The 16831-nt window shown below is 39.8% G+C and overlaps 1 protein-coding gene across 5 annotated transcripts in view; it reads left to right on the forward strand.

Annotated features, from left to right (window-relative positions):
* Positions 1–16831, forward strand: part of SPIRE1 (spire type actin nucleation factor 1) — a 124055-nt gene that overhangs the window by 98588 nt on the left and 8636 nt on the right. For 2 of the 5 annotated variants that reach the window (XM_052703795.1, XM_052703797.1), the window contains 4 exons: positions 7263–7426; positions 12289–12376; positions 13182–13324; positions 15916–16089. In XM_052703795.1, the coding sequence (XP_052559755.1) occupies positions 7263–7426; positions 12289–12376; positions 13182–13324; positions 15916–16089 (569 nt within the window). The remainder of the gene's footprint in view (positions 1–7262; positions 7427–12288; positions 12377–13181; positions 13325–15915; positions 16090–16831) is intronic. The other 3 variants (XM_052703799.1, XM_052703798.1, XM_052703796.1) reach the window with 2 other exon arrangements.

Consider the following 16831-nt stretch of genomic DNA (forward strand, 5'->3'; position numbering starts at 1 on the left):
ATATTTTGAGAGTTATGAAATCAAAGATGTTTGCTCAAAAGATGTTTGCTCCTGCTTTGCTAGGTAATGAACTAACTTGCAGAGATATGCTGGTACCAGCTGACATAGAGAAATTCAATAGCTGATCCTTCATCAACCATCTAATACCAAATGTAAAGGCTTTTCTTAGTGGACCATTAGTTAGAGCATGCAGTGGCTGTACAAACATGTTCTAGTTCAGAATAGCAACTTCAGAGAGAGTTTGTGCTAGCTGTACAATAAATTTGGTCCTCCCTCTTGTACACTAACTTTCCAGGGTGCTCCCAAATGCTATCATTGAGGCTATCGGTATTTTACATTAGCCTCAAAGATTTGTTCACTGAGGAAGGCTACTATGCTAGCTCTTAGCTAATTTCCCCTGGGTATCTCCTGAAAAAAAGAAAAATCCACGCTCTCATTTTGTGAAGAAGCAACACCAGCTATATCATTCCCTTATCTCCTTCCAGTTGCACATGGAAACATCTCATCCAGGGATTATGCAGTGCTTTCTTCCTCTGTTTCTCAACCCATCCTCTAACCTCTCTTTCCCTTAGAAAGGCATAATCTGATTGAAATGATTTAAAGAAACAAAAAAAAGTTATTTGATTACCATGATACAATCAAATACAATAGCTTTGTAATACAGAAGTGAAGTCCACCAGTTAATCTCTGAATGTGGTTCCACATCATGGCTGAGCCAAGCAAACAGCTTGCCGTTGCCAAGACAGAGGAGGGGGCTTTTTCTTCTTTCTCTCCCCCTCAAGCATGCCATTTCCCCTTCCTCCTCTGTGCTCATTTATTCAGAAGATAAACTGATTCAATTCATATAAACTAGGCACAAATACTCATATTTTTGCACGGCTGGCTTTGTGCTATTTCAGTGTTTTAAACCTGCTTGCTATCTGATCTTGGAGCTGGCTGATGGCAGATAATGAGCATGGGTGGATGGGAGGAAGGAACAGGCTTTCCCTGTCACAGGCGGTGGCAAGCTGTTAATCCAACTCAGGCCTTTTGTGAAAGCCTGTGCTGACGGTGTATTGTATAGCTACTACAGCTGTCTGGTAGGCTCCAAATTATGCATGCACTTGGTATCACGCTTTACTCTGCTGAAAGCTGAAGTGTCCCCAAGGGGCAGATAAGAGCGTGAACATACTCCAGATTTCAGAAAGTACTCTTACAAATTTCAGATATGCTTGAAGTTGTAAGTTGCTTTAGATTTAAAACTATAAAACTGAATGTGCTTGTCATCAATGGAAGAGAAATTTCATATCTGTCCTTCTTCATGTCTGCTTCTTCTTTTGCCTTTTGTTTCTAAGAATCCCAAGGCATCCTCATTTGTTTAAATCCAAAAAATACCTTATTAATACTCCATTCATAATCAATTCATTACCATTATATTTTTACTTTGAAGAAGTAACTGCATAGCAATCTACACTGTACTTGGAATTGCACTTTTTGACTGACCTCTGAAGAACTCTTCTTGTTTTCTTTGCCCATCTTCTAAATGTGATTGGGTTGGTTTTTTTGGTGTTTTTTTTTTTCTTTTTCTTTTCCCAAGTTATGTGGTTCTCAGCAAGTAGTGTCATATTGTGTGACTGAGTGGTAAGGTAAAGGTGATAAATCACCTTGTTAGTTAGTTGTGGATTATTAAAACCTCCCAGTTAGCTGGATGTGAGGCACCAGATGAGCAGTACAAATGAATTGGATGGGCTGGGATGTAAGCCGTAAGCAGATAACTGGGAGCTTTGAGTGCTGTTACTTTGTATGCTTTTTTTTTTTTTTTCTTAGCTGTGCTTTCATTTTCTGGTCACTGTTTCCACATACTTGCTCTTTCACTGCTTTCATTGCTCTCTGCTTGACGGAATTGCTGTCACAAAACCACAAACCTGATGAAAATCAGAGTTGTTTTCTTCTAAGTGCTAACAGACAGGCTCAGGGCTTTGTTACACTTACTGTAAACAACTTTCTCTGGCACCAAGCTGGAGAAGCTGACGCGTCACACTGCCCACCTATCTCCCTGCCACTGTCAGCCTGGGGATGAGGGGAACGCACGTTCCTGCTAGTGAGCAGAGGGAGCAAGCACATATGATTACAGTAATCTGAGGTGTACTTCATATTGGCTAGGGACCAGGGCAGGCAGTAGCTGCTTCCTCTTATAGAAAAATAACTTAAAAGCATCTTTATTTCTATGAACTGAATTGACTGAATTGGTCAAAAGACCAGCCACTAATTCCCTTACCACTCAAATTCTTACCTCAAAGTTGTGTGCACACCTGCTTTGAAGATAATATTTAAGCCACAGTTTGCTCATCTGGGAGCAGAGAAGAAGAGAGAGAAGAAAAAGGAAACTGAAACTTTTAAACCAAAACTTCACATGGTTTCCACCTCTGTGAGTTAATTTGCATTACTGTTGATTTTACACAATGTATGCCTCAGACCCTTTATGGAGGAGGGAACTCCACCAAGTCCCAGTAATCTCTTAATTTAGATAATACAATAATGAGTGTGATGCAAACACCAGCAAAAGGCTGACTGGTATAGATTTATTAGTTCTCATGTCCTGGACTTCACTAGCTCAGTCCATTAAAAGAAGCAGCACACATCTGTTACTTCTGTTCATTATATATTTCCCAGTATATTTATTATACAGAACGACAGAATTGCAGGATTTGGAAGAGACCTTTGGAGATTGTCAAATCCAGCCCCCTTGCTACAGTAGGTACCTTACAGTAGGTAGCACAGGAAGGCGTCCAGCAAGTCTTGATGTCTCCATAGAAGGAGACTCCACAGCCTCTCTGGGCAGCCTGTTCCAGTGCACTGTCACCCTTACCATAAATAAGTTCTTCCATATATTTGTGTGGAACTTCGTATGTTACAGTTTCTGGCCATTGCTCCTTATCCTGCCACTGCACACCACTGAAAAGAGTCTGGCCTCATCCAGTTGCCTCCTGCACTTTAGATATTTATAACACTGACCAGACCCCTTCTCAGTCTTCCATTCTCTAGTCACAACAGTTGCAGGTCTCTCAGCCTGTCCTCATACAGGAGATGCTCCAGGACGTTCATCATCTTTGTCGCCCTCCACTGTATTCCTTCTAGGAGATCCCCGTTTGTTTTTTTTTTTAACAGAGAAGCCCAGAATTGAACACAGGACTTCAGATGTGGCCTCAGTGAGGCAGAGCAGGGCGGGGAGGATCACCGCCCTCGACCTGCTGGCTGTGCTCTTTTTAATACACCCCACGATCCCACTGCCCTTGTTGGCCACGAGGGCACACTGCTGGCTCATGGCCAACCTGTTGTCCACCAGGACACCCAAGTCCTTCTCTGCAGAATTCCTCTCCAGCAGGTCATTCCCTAACCTGTACTGATATATGTGCTTATTTCTCCCAGATGAAGGACTCTACACTTGCTTTTGTTGAACCTCATTGGGTTCCCCCCTACCCAGCTCTCCAGTCTTTCCAGGTCTTGTTGAATGTCACACAGCCTTCAGCTGTCAAACATTTCCTCCTAGCTTTGTATTGTCTTGCTGAGGATGGACTCTATCCCGTTATCCATGCCACTGATGTTGAACAAGACCAGACCCAGCACCAGCCGCTGGGGAACACCACTAGTTACAGGCCTCCAACCAGACTCTCTGCCACTGATCACAGCAATTTGAGCTCTGCCAGTCAGGCAATTCTCAACCCACCTCACCATCCGCCATCGTAACGAGCAGAATGTAAACAAGCCTTAATTCTCCATCCATTTTAGTCTTCTTTCAAACCTAGTGTAAAAATGATAATGGAGAACATATTTGCTGTATAGAATCAAACTCAAGTTTCTGTTTCCATTGTTTTCCAAGGAGAGCTGGTTGGGAGCAGACAGCATGGTTACGTGGCTACTGTAGTTAGTGTTTAATCTGTGGTCTGCTTATTCTTTGTTTCGTTAGAGACACATAATGTAAATCAAGGCAAATTTCATATTGTCCTAGGATGTTTTTTCTCTCCCTTCTTAGAATGCTAGTTAGGGAAGGCTGACACAAAGATAAGTAATCAAGTCTAAGACATGATATTGCAACATTTCCTGTTGTAATGATCACTCAGAAGAATCTCTGAACAAACCAAACATGAATGCAATTTGCAGGTACTGTTCATTGTGCTCACTGCCTGAAAATATGGAGCTATGACGCACTCCCAGTGGGTCTGATTCTCCAATGAAATCTGAATTTCAGGCTGTTACTCACAGAGTTTTTGTTGTTCGTTTTTTAAATGTTCAAAACATTTAGATATTCTGTGAAACTAGAGATTGTCTAACTGATATTTGTTTTAAACAGACAAATTTATTTTTGCTTCAGTGAATTTTCCATGAGTTTCTTCTGCCGTACGCCTTTTTATAAGCACCTGTCTATTCATTGCTTCTGACTTATTTATCCTAAGTAGTTTTATCCTGTTTGTGGTGATATATGCCTATTTGCCACACTATAATGTTTCTGCTGCCTGAATGCATCTCTAGAAGAGTTTATATAAAGTTATGATATTTTCTTTCTAAATTAGCTAAAAAATTCTGTTTTTAATTTTGGAATAATTATTTTTGTTAAAATCTGATGGATGAAGCTAAATTTATGTGATCTTTCCTTTAAATTATGATAATCTATCTTTTCATGTATATCCAGTACTGTAAGTGCAGGAGTGCTAAACTGAACTGAAGCATTGTTGTCCAAAAAAATTTTGTAAGTGGATGGATTTGGGTTTAGTTTCACCTTCTGGGGTTTTTTTTCTTTAGTGCTTGAAAATTGTAAGAACACTCCCCTTTTTATGTTGATAAATGACATTTTCTACTGAAGAACCCTTCAAAACAAATGCTGTGGCTGTCTTCTAGGTTCACTTAAAGCTTCTCTGGTACTTCAAGCAGACAAAAACAGTATGTTTCTAAACAACTCATACATATGAGAATAGAAATAAAAACATTTTTAGGCTGTGCAAATAGTAGTTGACTACAAAAATTACCTCTGCAATGGATCAGAAATTTCCATTTCTGGAGCCTAAAGTCTTAGAAAACAAACTAAGCAAACAAACATAAAATAACAACAAATAACAATTGATGTCATAGATCTCAGATATTCAGATCTTTAATATCACATCCTGTAGTGCTAGGGGATGTCTGGTGAATGTTGTTTCCTAGCCCCTTTCCCCAACTCTATTGCGTGTTTTCTTTTTTGGAGAGGGCAATAATATTGTCACTTTTGGCTGCCGTGTCCCTGGTGCTGGGGCTAACGCTATGGCTGGTCTGTTCAGGAGCTGCTCTGTGCAATAGAGAGACAAATCAAAGGTTTTCCTCTTGTTCATATGGGAAAAGCCCTAAGCTTCTTCACTCAACTGCTTGCCAGCTAGTTATGGGATCTCATGAAGTGGTGCTGGCAACAGGGAGGAGAGGCGGTTTAGTTTTTGTTTTCATGCTGTCACTTTCTGGAATTGCACAAAGCAGTCGTTACAGTAGGAATGCATTTGATGTGGAGGACACCCATGCTGTACTCGCAAAAATCTAGGAGGGGAGAAAAACATGACCTAGAAGCCATAATGCTAGTCAGGATAGCCATTAGCAAAGCCTTTGAAGATAGGAACTAAGGGATAGGGAGTCTAAGTCTTTGATTGCAACTCTTTGTAGGGAGGACCTGAAGGCAGTAATAAACTGTAGTACAGATTCACAGGCTTGGAATGTCACGACTTTAACAACCCAAATAATCCCCTTTTCTTGCATTCCCAATTGAAGATATGATTTATTGAGGAACTGTAATATGTCTGCTGCCCTTTCCCTCTGTTTTCAGCATATAACAGTGAGCTAATCAATTCTATTAAATGCATACTAATTTAACTCACTCTTCTTATTATTCATTTAAATAGCTGCTCTGGTGAGAATGTTGGAAAGCTGACCTAATATGGCAACTAAGGGTTTGTCTATACTATGTAGTTTTAAATTAACTTTTCAAGAACAGCTTTTATCAGAGCCAGTTGTGTTGTAGCAGCAGTGACCATCTCTGTTTAAATCAGAGCAAGGCTGCAAGTGACTCCAAGTGAGGTGTGAGTACTTGCATTGTTGGCACTGGGAATATCTGGACTATATCATTTCTCTGCCGTAGTCCTTCTGGTAACCTAAGGTTCGAGTCGTTTGACCTTCCGTGCCTCTTCTCACCATAAGTAAAAATGGGAATAATAACACTTCATTACCCTAACCCTAAAATACCTGGAGGTATTTTGTTATTACAAGACTGGGAAAGGAGTCATGTAATTACATGGGTAGAAGAATGCATTTGTAGAAAGACCAGATACTTAGGCATACATGCAAATAGGAGATTAAAAGCTTCTCTTCATTCTCCCTCCAATGTAATTTTCTTCAGATCGGAATACTGCACTTTGTACTTTTACAGGGATAAAGCTGAATTATCAGAACAAACTCTAAGCGCCCCTAAAATATCAAAGCCTAGGTCATTATCTTAATGTCTAAGCTAAGCTCGGCTAAGCATGGCAGACCCTGGGCTTAAATTGCCAGAGATTCATCCTCATTGCACATGGCCAGAAACCCGGAGTAATTTATTTGGTGGAGTTGCATCCTTGTAAAACACATGCAGATGAAAACAGAACAGCAGCTTCGTGTTTCTGCTGTTACATGAACATTTAGCTTCACAGACGTGTTTTTAATACAAATGACCACTCAAGCCCATGAACTGTGCATATTTTTGATGAGTGCTAGTTATTTAGCTCATTCTCATTCCTCTTCTGTGTTCTGCAGAATAAAGTATAATTCTGTCCTCACAGGAATAACAAGATTTACTCCACACTAAACCTCATAATTTCTGTGTGGCGTTGCCTTCAGATTCACTGGAAACCCACTTGTCCAGATACAACTGTACCTTCTTCTGATACTTAGTTAATTAGAGACTCTAAGTTGAAGGAAGAATATTTTTGTTTTCAACACAGGAATTTGTTCTTAAAGTTGACCAGGGTTAGTCTGGGGTGTTTTTTAAGTGTTTTGCACCGCTGCTTTTCCCATTGCTTTCATTCCTTCATATTGCTTCTGTACCATAAGCCGTTGCCTGTAGTTCTCAGCAAAGTATTGCTGAAGTAGAACAGCTGCACATGTAGAATATCACAATATGGTTTTTTTCCTTATGTGTGCATAGACTTTACAGTAAGGTTTGAGGAGGCAAAGCAGATTGATCTACCTCGGGCACGAGGTCCAAGCACCGACTGTTCTGTTTCTTTCGCTAGATGTCTCTGCGCCAGAGGCTGGAAGGAAGTCAGAGGATGGCTCTGTAGCAAACGGCAGCCTGGCATCACGGGGGAAGCAGAACGGCGCCACGCAAGTGACAGTGCAGCGGAAGAGACTCCTGAAGGCTCCCACACTGGCTGAACTTGACAGCTCAGATTCAGAGGTAAAATATCGGGGTTGACCTTGATTCTTGCTTGTCAGAACTTAGTGCTATTCCTTCATTGGCTGAACCAATCAGCTAAGTGTCTATGTAGAATGCAATGCGAATTTTATGTGGCTGCTTCAGAAATAACAAGATCAGGTCTCAGAAATCAGAACATTCTTTAAAAAGTTAAATGATGGTTTTGTCCTTAGTCCCAGTATTCACTCTTTTTTTATTTAATGCCCAGTATCTGTCCATAGTGTATGTGTAGCAGTTATGCTTTTGGGAACGTAGACAATTGTTTTTCACCCTTCTGGCACCCTTGCAGGAGCTGTCATTAAAGGCCTCAGATGTAAGCCCAGCCCTACCATACCAGCTGTTAAATAAGGAGAATTAGCTCTGCCAGAAAGGTTGCAGTTCAGTGCAAATTCAGTGGGTTAGGCTGTTACGTAGGCTTAGGAAGTAACACCCGGCAAATGTTTGCAGATAGAGATGAGCAGACACTGCTTAGGTGGAGAAGCAACTTTGAATCCATTCTCTCTCAAATGGAGAATTAATGATTTTTAGAAAGCGTTGAAAGAAGAAAGGAATAAAAAAATCTCTCCAGTTTAAAAGCCACATTGAGTATAGCCTTTGAAGAGCACCAGTATTACATTATCAGGAATGAATTTTGTCTTTTGGCCCAGTAATATTACTGAGATTGAACTTTTCTGAAAGTCAAGCTGTCAGGAAAGTCAGGGTTTATTTAGAGAGGTTAATTTTAACCAGGGGAAGGCAGTCTTCCCTGGCTCTTTCTCTGTATTAAATAGGGAAGGTGGGGTTTCCTGACAAGCACTTACAAAGGTATCTAAGCTGAGAGATAGGAGGCTGGGGAGAAATAAAATTGGAGATAAATGTATCTTTTTGTGTACTTTCCTTATCCCTGTGAAGTTGACCCTCTTTGTGTTGTGGGTTATCCTATGGGAGACTTGTATGTGTGCATAATTTGGTGCATCCATACTGAAAGCAGAAGAAATTAGCATTCTGAAATCTCTCAGCAGTGTTTAAAATTACAATAGAGGCTATGTGAGGTTTTGTTAATTTTAACAAAGCTGGGCAGGACGCAGGAATATTGAGACTTGTTAATGAAAGAATTGGATTTTGAACTCTAATCTTTTCAGCTTTTAGGTCAGTGCACCCTGAAGTTAATGCAGTATGATATCTCACACAGAAAAATGAGCAGAAATTAGCGAAAGAAAATTCTGTACAGGGAAACATTAAGCAATTATTATGGGAAGGAAAAATTCAATGTATGAGTATTGATTAGGAATACCATGCAGGCAAGCAAAGTCATACAGAAAAAAAGCGTTGGGGCGTAGAGGAGAAGATAAAATGAAGAATAAATCAGTCACATCAAATTGTCACAGAGAACAGATGTTGTATTGGTTTGAATCAAAAAAAGTAGCTGGTGAAGCAATTAAGAATATTAAAATGCCAAGCAGAGTACTGGTAGGGTTTCAGGAACAGTGCTAAAGTGGTGCAAACAAACATAATGGAAGGAGTTTGGATGAAATTTAACAAGCTGGCATGTGGGACATAGAAGATTTGAAGAAAGTGAAGTGTGCTCTGCCAGTATATCTTAATTGCTGAATTTTATTTCTGTATAACAAACTGAAGTGTATATGTTGTCCTGTTTGGCTATAAGCATCTCAGGCACCTCTTTGCCTTCATTTTGAATTGAGCTTAACCTATTTAGAGTTACTCACTGGGAGTTAAATTATGACTGTGTTATGTCCTAAATTACAGGCTGCAAATATCTGCACTGCTGAGCTACGGAGCTCCAAATAGGCTGTGATGCAAATGCATTTTTGTCCCCTGAATCCCCTTTGTTCTTTTCTCAGCTATGTTGTGATGCTGTCTACAGCCCAGCACTCAGTATTGCCAGCCAGAGGTGAAAGAAATGGTCTGATATTGCCCTATACCCATTTGCTGGCAAGGATGAATATCGTACAAATCCTACTATCTGTCCTTGTTTTTCTCTGTGTTGCTAATAGAATCATGGATTCAGATGGGGAGGAGGAAGAGCCATTTTGTCTTCATAATTTTGTCCGGCAACCTGGACAAAAATCATGTCAGTAGTGTAGTCAGATGGTTTACAGTGATGCCTTTAAAGCTGCAGCTTTCTCAGGACATTTAATATTACACATGAATTATATATATAATGTTTAAGTAATATTATTATATTATAAATTTAATGTTATAGTTATTCAGCTCTTAGTGAAAAAGTGCACAATTCCAGATGTTTGGTTTATCCAATCTCAGACATGAAAAGTCATATTGTCAGCCATAATAGTTAATAGTTGCTGTACTGATACAAAAAAGTTTGAGTAATCATAGGTCAGTAACAGCATTTTCAGTGCTTGAGTTTGTGAACAGAAGTAATTTGAAATTATAAACTTGGAATACCTATTGTCTAAGTAGGATAACATGTCAACATGTACTCCTGGCTTCCATTCTCCCTGGATTGATGGTTTATACTTAGCCATTGGCTCCAGACAGTTCATTCCCTATCATTCTTTAATGTAAGAAGTTTAGCTTCTGGGATCTTTCTTGTAAGTCTTTACCATAGAGAAGCCATTTATTGCCCTGTTTTTGTCTATTTCTGTCCCTCTCATTTTGAGGCTCCTAGGCCATCAAAATAGCCCCCAGAAAAACTCAGATAGATACAGCACAAATTAGTGAGGGCAAACATTACTAATGATGTCGCTAGAGTTTTTTCACAAAAGTGGGGAAAAGATGGAGACATCCATGTGCTGCATAGCTTTGCAACATCTAAGATATCATATCCAGCTTGATTTCGGAAGTGATGTGAAGAATAGTTTTTTTTTAGCTATTTCTTTCAGTTGGAATATGACCATTAGCAAGAGGTACCATAATCACTATTTTACAGTTTTATATGCAGTATATTTAGGCTTTTGACTTTTTCAGTTGTTCACCTTATTTTGTCTCTTATCTCCACACCGGTGTTTCAGGCACAGGAGAAATGCAAGAAAAATGAGAATCAGAAAAGCATGTAAATAAGCTCTGTGCACAAACTTGCTTGAATCATGATTCAGTCTTCTATAAAACTTACCATGTAGGACAATAAAAAAATAGAACACTTGAAATTTTTGGTCAGGACCAGGTAGGATCCCACAGAACAAGAAACTGTGCTCCACAGAGAACTGCTCTGCTCCTCTACAAGCTCCCCTCTACCCCTCGCTGAAGTTCTGGCTGCTCTTCATTCACAGAAATGAGCAGTAGAACAGCATGGTTGTGTTTTTTAATTGATGGCTTGCTTAGTTCTTCATCCTAGCCTTCTAGCTCCTCTGGCAACGAAAAAGTTATCTTTTACATAGATGAGTTTGACTTCTACAGATTGAGTAGTTTAATGGTTTACTTTCTACAGGAGTTAACAGAATTTAAACACTGAACTCCAGACTTGTGAGCGCTGTTGTACCACTTCTAGAGAGCAATGCATTCAGTTATCTTGTGAGTTCTGCAGTGATCTTTTAGGGCAACCATGTGGTGTGAAGCAGTGAACTGCAAAGATATCTGAGTGAGCTCTGTAGCTGAACTATATTGGTTTGTGGATGCAAAACAGCTGGTGCAGTTAAATATGCTGTTTAGACTTCCCTACAATTTTCCCATCTCAAATGTCTGGAAGAGACATATTGGATATGTTAAAGTGAGTACAATGTTTTGGGGTCTGACCTGGTTGGAGATTTTTGCAGAAGACTGTCTTGAGGCATATACAGTGTTACAGCAAACATCACATCACAGTTTCTTTACATACATTGCATACATGTCCTAGGGCTAAGCAGAAAGTACGGATCACCTGATGGCAATTTGTTAAGGCCTCTGTCCTGTGATGCATGGTGTTCATTGAGGTGACCCTGCCAGCTTTTCTTTTCTGACTTGCTGTTACCAAAGGCAGCATTCTTTCAGTTAGTGGGGATTTTCCTGCTTGCAGTTCAATAATGAGAGAAATCTGCGTGAGAAAGAGAGGCTCAGCCACTTGCTGGATTTTTGAGCTGGCCACCTCTTGTAAATCTTGACAAGTTAAGTGATTGTGAAACTCCTCGGTTAAAAGCATTCACATTGGAGCTAAACAGCATTCACAATCAGTCCTTCAACTCTGTTCCTTGGGGAGGCTCTTGTGATTCATGTATCCTACTGATATCTGGTGGCTGAAGACAGAGGTTTGGGATGGAATGATTTGGTGATTTGGGTGTCATAATGCCTTGGATTCCTGACAGGTGTTAGTCAAAGCCTGTTTCACCTTGGGCTTGACTTTGGCTTCTGTGATGAAACACAAAATGAAGATTCCTTTTAAATACATAAGAAAGGAGAAAAATACACTGGGATTAGTAATTACAGAACAGTGCCATGGAAGTCAGCTTAATTTCTCTTTTCTTTAGTGGGTGATATGAGTACCTGTTATTCCTTTGGAAACTGGAGAAATCCAAGGACTGATTTCTTGCTAGTGTGAGACATAAAATTGACTTACTGCATTTCCTGTAGTTAAAAATCCTTCAAAGATCTTGAGTACAATTACTGGTGGAAAAGTTAATAGAAAAACAAAACAGTAGATTTGTTTTGCGCCTGTTCTTTAATGTGGTGGTTAAATGCACTGAATTCCAACCACGTACCATTTATATTCCAGTTTTTGCAAAAGTTGAGCTTAGAAAATTACATAGCTCTGTGTAGCGTGAACATTTTTTCTCAGGACTTCTTCTAGGGCTTTGTGTGATTTAAAGTGGTAAAATGCCTTTGATAGCTTGTGATTTCTATGTGCTAACAAGCAGTAAGAGAAGAAAAAATAATTTCTGATGAATTCTATTTCTTCTCATCTTCCCACACAGGAGGAATCAGTGCACAAATCAACAAGTAGCAGCAGCATCTCCCCCTCACAAGTGGAAGACCCCTCGCAGGAAGGTACCAGCAGAAAGAGTGAGTTTTAGAGTGCCTGCTTTCACTTAGTTCTGTTGCCTTCTGTTATTGAACTTTGACACTCTTACAGAAAGCTGAAGCTGAGTGTAAATTGAATAAATCTGAACCTTGGAACATGCTGAATAGGACAAACGTAGTAATTAGTGAGTGGAAGGCCTATACTATATGTGGACATCTTTGTGAAACAGAAAAGTCATATTTGAAACTGTCAGGGAATTGTAAAGGAAGTCAGAAGTGCATATTTCAGCTATGTTCATCTCAGAAGGGCTTGTTGCTGCAGAAACACATTCTAAACCAATGTAAAAGCCAATTTAAATATTTTCAGCACCTCTGACATCGATGAATGTACTTGTTTGAAAGACACCTAGTAATCACCAATATGTCTCACAAGCAAAGTACTTACTGTCAAGAGGGGAAAATCCGATCTTTTTGTTTCAGGCAGTTATGGTAGGCTTTACTGTACAACAGGATTTCCAGTTTCACTGGAAAGCTTTTGTAATTAAATATGTAATCTGTGCACAGTGGTGAAATAATTTGTATAAGCCAGTATTTTGGCACTCTGAATTTTTATTCAGTGATAAATGGATAGTAGCATGCCTGTATTTGCTGGTCTTACAAGTATTCCTGTTCTTTCAGTCTTGAAAATGTAATCAGTATGATACTTGTATTGAAGAGCGTGGAAGTGTAATTTGAGCCCCCAGCAGTAGGAATTCTAGGAAATCAATGACTGTTTCAGGTACTGAGCAATGTTATCCAACACTCTGTTTTACGAGAACTAATTCTTTTATGCTGGTTGAATCTTTAGCACCTCCAAAGTTCTTGCCCATATCATCTACACCACAGCCAGAGAGACGGCAGCCACCTCAGAGACGACACTCCATTGAAAAGGAAACTCCAACCAATGTCAGACAGTTTCTACCACCTTCAAAACAGAGCTCCAGATCACTTGTAAGTGGAGTGGGTGGTAGGAGAGAGAAAAAGAGGCATGCTAAGAGTATAATGAAAATTAAAACTTGGCTTCAGTGTGATTAGAACTTGACTCAAAGAAAACTCCTGAATTCAGAAACAGCCCTGGGCTACTAAAGACGTTTTGAAATCAAGATTTGAACTTTCTGATTAACCCAGAATCCCAGGTACAGATGCCTCGGAAAATATGTGCACTTTGATTAGGACTCTGGATAAAGCCATGTGCCTTGCTTTTATTTCAGAATGTTACCAAAACAGGCAAACTTTGCCTTACTGATTTTCCATTTGAATAGAGACAATTCCAAAGCTCTGGATTTTTTTAAATGCTTTTTTTATTATTTAGTTTTTGGCAGCATTTTAGTTAATGGCTGAATGAATGAAAGGGCTTCTTCTCCTTCTACTGTAAGAATTTGTGTGGTTAATGTTTATACATGCAAAAGCTCTTTCAGTAATCCAAATCAAGGTTTGTTTATGTTGCTTTGTTGAAGTCACTGAGGCAAAAAACTGTATTACTACTTGAAAAGAAAGTACAGTAAATTTGATCAATTAGCTTTAATTGAGAGCTGTTTTCCAACAGAGTATAAGAGTAACGGGTATGAAATCTTGGCTCTTTTATGCTGACCTACTGATTAGTGCTTTGTAATTTCATGCAGGATATGTTCCTCGTCTCTTTTTCCTTCCAGCAGGGTTTTGAAGTACACCCCATAAGGTGCTGGTGAATAGAGAAATCAATAAACACATCTTAGTTCTGAAAGGAAGGGAAAATTCACTCGCCCTGTATTGTAGAGCAGTGGTATTAGTGGGCTTTGAAGAGTGTTCTTGTTGTTCACCCAGGCAGTGGTGGCCAGGATCTGAATCCATTAGTTGATGATAAACTAGCAAGAAAATAATCTCTAGATATTCTCACAACATGCTTCCTCCATTTCAGAGGGTCTGCTGGATTTTGTTTATTATTATATCTTTCCACAAGAACGTGGTTTCTCATTCTTGGTGAAGGTGATGTAGTAGCATGTTGATAAACACAGCACAGGTAGACTTCTGCTGAAATGAGCCTGGAGCATAACACATTGCACCAGAATCAGATGGAGGGTTCCTTCGGTACGTGTTTGAAGATGCTCTCATATAAAATGGATCGTGAGTGCCTGCTGGATGCACTCAAGGTATGGGCAAGTACAGGACTTATTTTCTGATAGGTCCATAGTCGTTCCCATGCACACTGTTGAAAGGGAGGAGGGGAGAAGGCATTGCATGTTATACTGAGGCATTTGCTCCATCGCTTTTTTAATCCATAGAATTATGGTGCATCGTTATAATATTGATCTCATCTCATGTATTTGAAGGGATCATACAACTGAAGAATCTTAGTTATGAGGCTTTTATTTTGAACAGGGGAAACAAGTTCTCAACCTTTTTGGCCACCTATGCATTTTCATATAGATGCCTGTTTCTAGGCATATGCTCACTGACATATGCCTAGAAAAATAATATATGAAATAAAACTGCTGCCGAAAAATTAATTAAATTATTCAATTCCTGCTAAAAGTATTAAAGAAAAAGGGAGAAAAGACAGTAGTTATATCAGGGAAGCGCAGGAACACATGAGAAAGATTTTACTAATTTCTTTTCTTTTGGACTTTTTGATTTCTGGATAGCTGTGACCTAGTTCGTTTTGGCTATGGAGTGAGAGAGAAGGAAAATCAGCAGTGAAATGACGTTCCTTTAATAAGAACCTGTCCTATTTGATGCCTGGAGAGTAAATTCTCTGACTTGGCAATAGTGCCCTCTAGGGTGTGACAGACAACACCCATAGTCCTTCTGGTTTTAGTTTGATAGGTTTGTGACATGATGGCACTGTCCCTGTTACACTTGCTGGCTTCCTGCAAAGCTCTTCCTTCCCTGCAGGATGCCAGCTTGTGTCAGTGGCCATGCCAGGTGCTGTATGTCTAACCTTGCTGTTCCCTCACTGAACACTTCGCAATACCTGCAGAATATGATTTTTTTTTTTAATTTGACTTCACGCTTCTTCATCCCTTCCTCCAGGATTGATGGAGTTTCATTTCTTATCACCCGCTCCTGTGGCCGCAGTTTCTCTTCAAGGTGGAAGAGGCCTCATCAATAAATAGCTCTCCATGCCAGAGCAAACAGACAGGAGTTTGCTGCAGTCTCTTAGCAGGATTAGCAAGAAACTGGTCTGTCTTGCATACTAACTGTGGTTTTGTGAACTGGCATCTCATCAGACAGAGGGAGTTATTGCTGAGCAGGTGGGGAAGGGAAACAAACTTGGTAAAAGACCGACATCCTTTTGATGTGTCGTCTTGCCAGTGCTCCCTGGAACGCAGGTTTCTGTGGGACCAGCCTGGCGGTGTGTGTACTGCAGTGAGCTAACTTGGTGCCTAATCAGAGATGAAGCTGTGTCCTGATATGTGCATATGAATGCCTTTGTAGTTTGTTTGCTTTTTTTTCTTTTCTTTTTTTTATCAACATCATCATTATTTTTCATGACCTAGAGGACCAAAGCTAATGATTTCATTTATACACAGCATTCGCTTTTCTGCTTCCTATCTATTGTTCAGGTTCCTAGGATAAGGAGTTTATTTCCAAGGATGACTTTCAGACCACTTTTTTCAACTATGCAAACAGCTTCTCTGCTCAGCTCTCATCCCGTTGAAGCAGCCATGTGTGGGGTGGCAGGGGCTATGTACTATCTCTGTGAGAGAGCTTTTGCCAGCAGGTGGAAACCCGCAAAGGTTTGCCTCTTTTTGCTGGCTTTGGAAATCACCTACACCAGCATGTTCCCTCTCTGGGGAGCACTTCCTAAGCTGTGGCAAGAATTAAAGCTTAGGCTGGGACACTGCACCTGATTGACATTGATTTCAGTGTGTGTAGGATATTTGTGTGTCTTCAATCACTTCACGGGGAAAAGAAATCAGTTCTGAAAGGACAGCAAACTAAAAATGCAACATCACAAGATTGTCAGTGGGACAGACTTTAAACTTTACAGCACATGAAGATCCAGCAGAAAAAAAAATTAAAACAAAAAACAAAAAACAACAGCAAAACTATTGTAATGGTTGGACTATGTTGAAAAGAGTGAGCCTTTGTGTTTCTAGTGAGAAACATTCAACACCCTGTAGAATGGAATGACATTTGCAATCTGTTTCACTTGAAAACATGCAAATGGTTTTGGTCCTCCGCACAGTTTTGTATCAGAACTTAGAGAATAATTCCTAACTATTCCTAGGGAGGCAAGCCCACTAACAAGAAAAAATGATTAATTTCCCCCTATGTAAAATCAAACAATAATTGATTTTTTCTTTTGCTTGTCCCAACTAATAAGTGAGAGTGCAGTCTTCTGCAGGAGAGCTGAGACTCCCAGATGAACTTTCAGTCTGCAAAATCAATGAGACCTTAGAGTGCTTGACTAACCATGAAGTGCAGAATTTAGAGTCCAATCTAGCACATGTTCCTATTGCAATTTACTGGTGTAAC

Source organism: Tympanuchus pallidicinctus, unplaced genomic scaffold (genome assembly GCF_026119805.1).
Source record: "Tympanuchus pallidicinctus isolate F22 unplaced genomic scaffold, pur_lepc_1.0 scaffold5, whole genome shotgun sequence".
NCBI lineage: Eukaryota > Metazoa > Chordata > Aves > Galliformes > Phasianidae > Tympanuchus > Tympanuchus pallidicinctus.